The sequence below is a fragment of the Ciona intestinalis genome, chromosome 11 (genome assembly GCF_000224145.3).
Source record: "Ciona intestinalis chromosome 11, KH, whole genome shotgun sequence".
NCBI classification, from domain to species: Eukaryota; Metazoa; Chordata; class Ascidiacea; order Phlebobranchia; family Cionidae; genus Ciona; species Ciona intestinalis.
In genome coordinates this window covers 2,702,005-2,709,547 of record NC_020176.2, presented here as the reverse complement: position 1 = coordinate 2,709,547, position 7,543 = coordinate 2,702,005, and the positions used below count along the sequence as shown (strand labels likewise).

The 7,543-nt window shown below is 34.6% G+C and overlaps 1 protein-coding gene across 1 annotated transcript in view; it reads left to right on the top strand.

Annotated features, from left to right (window-relative positions):
• The first annotated feature begins 68 nt into the window (after positions 1–68).
• The window catches only part of LOC100186084 (VWFA and cache domain-containing protein 1-like), an 8,928-nt gene continuing 1,453 nt past the window's right edge, over positions 69–7,543 (top strand). Inside the window, exons 1-13 of the mRNA XM_026836775.1 lie at positions 69–934; positions 1,220–1,439; positions 1,735–1,954; positions 2,488–2,667; positions 2,981–3,432; positions 3,734–3,913; positions 4,108–4,253; positions 4,475–4,638; positions 4,810–4,956; positions 5,322–5,613; positions 5,834–6,086; positions 6,692–6,863; positions 7,479–7,539. Coding sequence (XP_026692576.1) covers positions 539–934; positions 1,220–1,439; positions 1,735–1,954; positions 2,488–2,667; positions 2,981–3,432; positions 3,734–3,913; positions 4,108–4,253; positions 4,475–4,638; positions 4,810–4,956; positions 5,322–5,613; positions 5,834–6,086; positions 6,692–6,863; positions 7,479–7,539 — 2,883 coding nt within the window. The 5' untranslated portion in view covers positions 69–538. The remainder of the gene's footprint in view (positions 935–1,219; positions 1,440–1,734; positions 1,955–2,487; positions 2,668–2,980; positions 3,433–3,733; positions 3,914–4,107; positions 4,254–4,474; positions 4,639–4,809; positions 4,957–5,321; positions 5,614–5,833; positions 6,087–6,691; positions 6,864–7,478; positions 7,540–7,543) is intronic.

Genomic DNA, 7,543 nt, shown 5'->3' with positions numbered 1-7,543 from the left:
CGTCAAAACGTTGATTGCAAAGGTGGTTTAGTTTTAGAAATTTATTTCTTTTTAACCAAGCAAACATTACAGAAAAGTAGCAGTTGCGCAGATTTTGAAATGAGGAATTTTAATATCAGAAACGAAGTTACTACGGTATACACCACGGGTCGCTTAAAATATTACTAGTTAAATTTACATGTTTAATGTCAGCTGTAGATAGTATATTAAAGAAGTATGACATACGACGTTATTTTACGCAGAGCAGTTTTTCCATAAAAAAGCTAATACGTAAGATATTGTACTGTGACGTACGTTACGTCATTTTGCGTCAACGTATCACAGCAAAACACAAATAGTTTATTTCTTACGTAGCGCACGAGGGGAAACGGAAGTAGGAAGCTACTACACAAGGAGCACGAAATTCGTGACTCTTGTTTAAGCGTTGGCTACTTTTAAATAACACATGTAGGCTACTGCTTGTAAAAGGTTGGGTAATCTCATTTAAAAGCAGGTTATGCTAATTGCATTTCGATTAGCCCTTTAAAATGAGTTGCAAATGTGCAGCAAAATGTATAGAGCAAAGATAAAGGGTCATTCCTTTATCATATATTGTGTCGTGCTGTTGGTATTTTTGCATAACTGGTGTTTTGGTGAGCTAAGTTTCGACAGTACAGAGCACATACGGCAGTCAATAAAACATATACGTGACGACGTACTAGGAGTATCAACGTTCCAGCAACACATCAGCGACTCCGCGAACTTTCAAACAGTTTCACTTGACAGCCGTACCATCGTAACCGACGTTGCAGACAGCATCAGCGTTAAGTTTCGGGATCGTGCCGATGCCGTTTTAAGGCTCCAGAAAGAAATCCGGGCAGGATACGTTGCCAAATCATGGAAACTATGGAACAAATGCTGCGAAATACCAGAACCTGGACCCTCTGACTTGAAGGTAAACATAAATTGCGTAAAATTTCCACGTATTTAGCCATCGGTGCCGCGAGTTATGCAGACGTCCCTTGCTACCGTTATGTAAACATTCAATTTGTTTAGGTAACAGCGCAGTACTATTCAACTAGGCCTGTTAACATTTTACAATTTTGTTTTCCAAAATATCAATTATAATATCAATTCTAATTTGCCCCACTGTATAACCCTTCCTTGCATGCCCCACTGTATAACCCTTCCATATAGAATAGTGAAAAAAAAAATTACTAGATATATTTTTTATTTCCAGGTGAACCATGGCACATTATGTAGCATTGAGTCTCTCACTGCATCGAAAAAAGATCAAACTCCAACAAACAATTTCCTCCGTGCAGCGCAGAGGAACAAGGATCTGCATCCAGGATTAAAATGGCAATACTTTGGAAGCGAATTTGGTGTTTTCACCCAATTTCCTGCAAGTCACATTTCATCCTGCAACAGTTCATATGACAATCGTTACAGACCATGGTAGATTCAATTCATAAATAATTTATATTAAATTTATTATTAACCATGTTCTAGATTGTCGAACTAACTTGACTCTCTGTGATAGAGGTCATCCAATTTAATCTTTGCATACCAAATGCTTTTTGTTAATAATAAAATTCCAAATAAAAAGAACTTACTCTTTAGTTCAAAGTTTGCATTGCGAAATGCAAACTTAATGTATATATATATATATATCATACAATTTTATTATAAGCAGCATTTTATTCTAAATTGTAAACAACTTTTACTTATAAAATGTATTTTATTTTTGTAGTAATGTCCAAGCTAGCACCCCAAAACCCAAAGATGTGATTATCGCCATAGATGTATCTGGATCTATGATTATTAATAACAGAATTGGAGCAGCAATTGACGCAGCAACAACTGTCCTAAACACACTGAGTCCTAATGATCGTGTTACTGTGATAACTTTTTCAGATGATGCAAAATCACTTGGCGCAGTGCACTGTATGAAAGCATCAGCTCAGCCTACTAGGTATGAATAAATGTAACTTAGTAACCCTTGCGCGGCGGGGCAATGACAGTACTTATAACATGGGTGTACTGTTTTATGTACCTGCTGCTTACAGGTATGTTACTTAGGTTAAAGTGCTTAAGTAAAAAATTGAATGGGTGCCATAGCGTAGTGGTTAGCATGCCTGGCTCTAGCCCAGAGGTTACGGGTTAGAGGCTCATCACTACTACCATTGTGGGTGTGTGTTTCCTTGGGCAAGATGTTTGCTTGGGCAAGATGAACATCAATGGCTCTAACCCAGTGGTCCCATACGGTTGTCTAATTTGTCAGTCAAAAATTTCGCCATTATATTAACTTACAAAGTTACATAGATATATGGTAACTTGTACATGGGCACAATTTCTAGATGTGTGAAACATAACACCCAGAGACCAGAGTGTTACCTGAGACAAATGATGCTCTTTTGATACATTATTTCAAGGACAACTGATACATTAGTTCATTCATTTATTCATACATCAACCTAAATTTTTTTCTACACATTTTGTTCTTAGGTCATCTCTCTGCTTTAACAATATGATGGCTAGTGCAACACCACACAATATACACCACTTGGTTGGCCTAGTTAAACAGATAAAACCCCACGGCGACACATACTATGTGACTGCATTGAAACTCTCATTTGATTTTTTGGAAAGTGCCTACAAGTGGGATTTAATAAATTCGTCAAACAGGTATATATTGGTAACTTTGTTATTATTGTTTATATGTTTATGCTATTTTGTATTCTTGTTATTTAAAAATCTTTAGTTAATTTAATATACAATATATTAGTTGTTCCAAAATAAGTCACTTTTCTAGACAATTCAATGTACTCAAGTTAAGGTGTTAACTTATTCCTTGCTGACTATACCTAACTGTTTTTTATATATATATTTATATATATATATATATTTATTTATTTTATTGATATTGTATTTCTAGATTTAAAATATGTCATTAGTTCTGTTTAAACAAAGTATTAAAATCTTTTACAATTTTATGCAGTTTTACAAAAGACAAAGTGGCCAAATCTCGCGATCGAGTAATATTATTTCTTTCCGACGGAGTCCCTTCCGATTCACCATTTCGTATTTTCAAATTAATCAAGCTTCGAAACTTAGCCATGCAAAACAGCGTCGTCCTACTATGCTATGAACTTGGAAAAGGAACTTTTGGTCCAGCACTCAAATTAATGGCATCTCAAAATTTCACTTTTCATGGTTTGAAAATAAACCCTTCCATTTGTGAGGAATGTGACCCTCCTGTTCCGGGGGTCTTTCATAAAGTAGTTGAAACGAAACACCTACGTTCAGCTATGGGCTCATACTACAGTTTCTTCTCCCACCATAAGAATAATGTTGCTTCAACAGGCGATTCTGTTGTTTGGAGTGTCCCTTATTTTGATGCAGGTGGTCTAGGCATGGTGATGACCGCTGCTTCAACTGTGATTATTGATGGTAAGTTACTTAGTTTAACTTAACTGTTTATCGGCACAGTAGTTAGAGCCATAGGCGCAAACATTAGATGGCAAGGTAAACAGGCATGTCTTCCTAGTCCATGCATTTTAAATAGTTGGATCACCCGCCTATAGACCCAAGGGTATGTGTTTAAGGCTCGTTGTTGACACTTAGCGAAAATTGTTAGTGTTTCCCTATAGGTTATTCCAATTCATATTGTCATTGTTTCCCATACCAATGTAAGAATATAAGCTACAATCATTCACTAAGTATTAAATATATTTTTATTCCTCCCCTACAGGGACTTTGGTAGGTGTTGTTGGTGTAGACCTCACCATGCATGAACTGGTAGCGGATGTTACTTACTTTAGCATTGGAGCAAATATTGGATATGCGTTCTTACTAAGCTTAGATGGCAAGGTCCTAATGCATCCTCTGCTACCAGCACCTTCTGCAGTCAGTGATGATACAGTTATTACTGGTAAATATAAATAAATTGCTTCAACCCAGTGGTTGAAAAATAATAATCACTCACAAAGTAACATACTTGGTAACTTGTAAGCTGACACGAGGTGTATGGAACAGAACACCCGTGTTTAACAACTGTTATTAACAAAAGTTACATTTATTTATTCATATAGGCCTAGTCATATTTACCAATAAAACTTTACCCAGGCATTGAAGCCTTTGAAAGAAGCCCAGAAGTTCTTAAGTTTCTCCACTCAATACTTAATGATGTCAGTAATAATAAAGTAGAAGGAAGTGGGGGCGTTGACGAGGTTTACTATGGAGTGTTTAACATGACGCATATGCTTCCTACAGTGAGTACTGGTGTGTGTAAAACATAACATAATTTTTCTCCGCAAAAACATAATGTATTAAAACCCAAGTAAAACTCGCAAGTGGGCATGAGGTCTATGAAACAGATAACAGAACAATTGTTATAACGGCTGTCATTTTCAGACCACATATGGATAAATCAAGTTACTTTAACTATCATATAATTCTATATTTATTTTGAATAATAGTTCTGTTTCATTAGGGTCACAAAGACGTTATGCTCCACAATGTTATATCATCATTATCTTGCTCAATTGTAAAAAAAACAAAGTTTATTTTATGCGTTGTGATGGGAGTCAACGTAACATCGTTTACTGATCTTGCCCCTCAACAAGTTCCACCGGACTTCACTTTCTTATACCACAGGTTTGTACAAAAAATCTAAAAAATAATCACCCACAAAGTAACATACATGGTAACTTTGAGGTGGCACGAGGTGTATGAAACAGAACACTCATGTAATCAACTGTCATTTTCCGGCCTCTCAGGAATAAAGCAAGTTACATTAATCGGTTTAAGCTACATTCTATATTTCAGGTTTGATCTCGTACCACCAAGCGGGCACTCTATCGTATCCACACAGATGATCACTCCTAACAAAAGCAGTGTTGTATTTGCTCCATCTGCATTTGTGGATAGTGGAAGCTATTTAGAATACCCGGAGTCAACAGCAACAATGCAGAGGTAGTTTTCCATTTCTGTTTATTTTGTTTTGAGTTGTTTTATTCTGTGTAATTTTGATTTCTATAACATTTATTTTTTTAATTGCTTTTTATTAAGAAATAACCACAGTAAATGTCTGGCGCTGTGGTTTGGTTGTAATAATAATATAAAATGTATTAAAAAAATTTAAAGTGTCACTTATCATACATTCTCTACTAAATGGGTTGTAACCTTCAGGGTGTTGGGTAGTGTGCCAACTCTGGCCTAAATCTTAGGTCCTGTGGCGTACCACTCTGTAGGACCCCATCCAAATAAATAAAATATCTAAAAAATAAATCAGTTAAATCATTTGTTAACTTTTTAACATAAAGAATTTTACTTTTCAGCTACCAGCATTTTATTTTAACCGGTGACTACTTTGGTTCACCTGCCACTCAACTTAAATCATCCATTCGTTCAAATGTATTGGTGTCATGGGTTCTAGATAAAATTTGGATGCAATCCACATTTAACCACCCAGATAAACACATAATATGGAGGTACTTTGCATCTGAAAGTGGAATGTTTCGTATCCTACCTGGTGTACAAATGAATAAATTGTACGAACCAACACACAGACCTTGGTATGACTTGGCAATTGGACTTTTAATGGAAGAATACAACAACCACAACTTCGTGGTAAGAATAATTTTTTTAGAAAAAAACTCATTAATAGAAAGTTTTTTTCGTAATTTTTTATTTTAACTTAAAGAATCGAATACAGTAGTTCAAATTTTTTTTAAAACAATGTTTAATATACAGATTTTATTGCAATTTTTCAGTATAACATAAGGTTTATTCATTTAAATATATGTTACAAGTTACATTGGTTTATATATATATAATCTTTTAATTTCAGTTTAATCCTGATGACATGTTAGCTGCCATATCCCCTCCATACACTGATGCCAGCACCGGTAACATTATTGTGACCATAAGTAGAGCTATAGTGGAACCCATACTTAACCATTCACACAATATGAATCACCTGCCCCATGTATTAGGGGTCATGGGTGCTGATATTTCACTCCGGTATTTTGAAAGTCTTTTATTTCAAGCCGTACCGGAATGTTCAAGTGGGGCTGGTTATTGTATTGTGGTAGATACATCAGGTAGATACATTAAAAAAAATTAATAATAATCACCTACAATGCTACAAAGTAACATACATGGTAACTTGTAAGCTGGCATGAGGTATTTAAACAACCATGTAATAACGACTGTCAATTTCCGGCCACCGAAAATAAAGTAAGTTACATTCAAATAAAATAATATGAGCTTTAAGAGTAATTTTTTAATCTAACTTGATTTTTCTTGTTGAAAACGATAGTTGTTATAAGACGGATGTTCTGTTTTATACACCTCATGCCAGCTTACAAGTTACCATGTATGTAAATTTATAAGTGATTGTTTTTCTGTATGCTGCTGGGTTTTTTATTTAAATCATAGTAATTTTACCTTTTTATTTTTTATTAAAATCATAGTATTTCATTTTTTTGTTGAAATCGTGGTATTTTCAATTCTTTATATATTAGAGTGGGGGAAGATTGGGCACCTTTTTATTCTATTTTCTAGTCCCATTTGGTAGTAAACAAAGAACATTCAATAAATTATTAAACCGTATGCTTATGACTCTCATAGACTGCACACAATCTGAATATTTGGATATTATGTGCTGGAGGTGTCCTATCTTACCCTACTATACATTCACACACAGGTTATGTTATTTATGATCACCCACTTGTATCAATGGAGGTAAATGCAGTGGAACTTGCTAGGAATTCCAACTACCATCTTATTCATGGACATCCCAATGTAGCTTCCATACTCATCAATAAAAAGATTTTGGTTCGACAACAATGTATTGATGTGGCAGCTTTAGCTTTCAGGTTGGCAAACTTTTATATTTTGTTTAAAACAATGAATATAGTAGGGTGGGGGGAGACGGGACACCATTAGTACTTAATATCCAAATATCCTGATTGTTTTTTAAACAACTAAAAACAGTCTATGAGAGTGGTAAAAATAGGATTTTATAATTCTTTAAATATTATTTGTTTTTGATCGATTGGGGCGAGAAAATAGATTGAAAAGAGGTCCTATCTCTCCACACCCTACTATATGTATATTTTTAATAAAGATTTTCATACACCTAGTGCCCAGTTACGAATTTCTACATTTCCATAATAATTAGCTTGTTACTCGGGGGGGAAATGTATTTTTTTATGCATGGCTGAAATTTTAAATATTCCCTTAGAGCAACCACCACTAAGTTTTTGGGATTACAAATGTTTACCCTGTAACTTCTAAAGGACTCTAGGTTAAGTTAGGTAGAGTTAACACACAAATTCTCATAATATGTAATAGTTTATTTAACAATTAAGAACACTCTTTTAATGTTGCAAGGATACAGTTATAAAACTTTGTATAATAATAAAAAATGGAACGTGTTTCCCCACCCTATTATATTTAAGTTCTATACTCTTTGTATTTTATAATTGCAGGGAAAGTTATTTAATCAATAGGAGCCATATTGCTGAGAGTTCTGGTGGTTTACATTTTGGTGTCT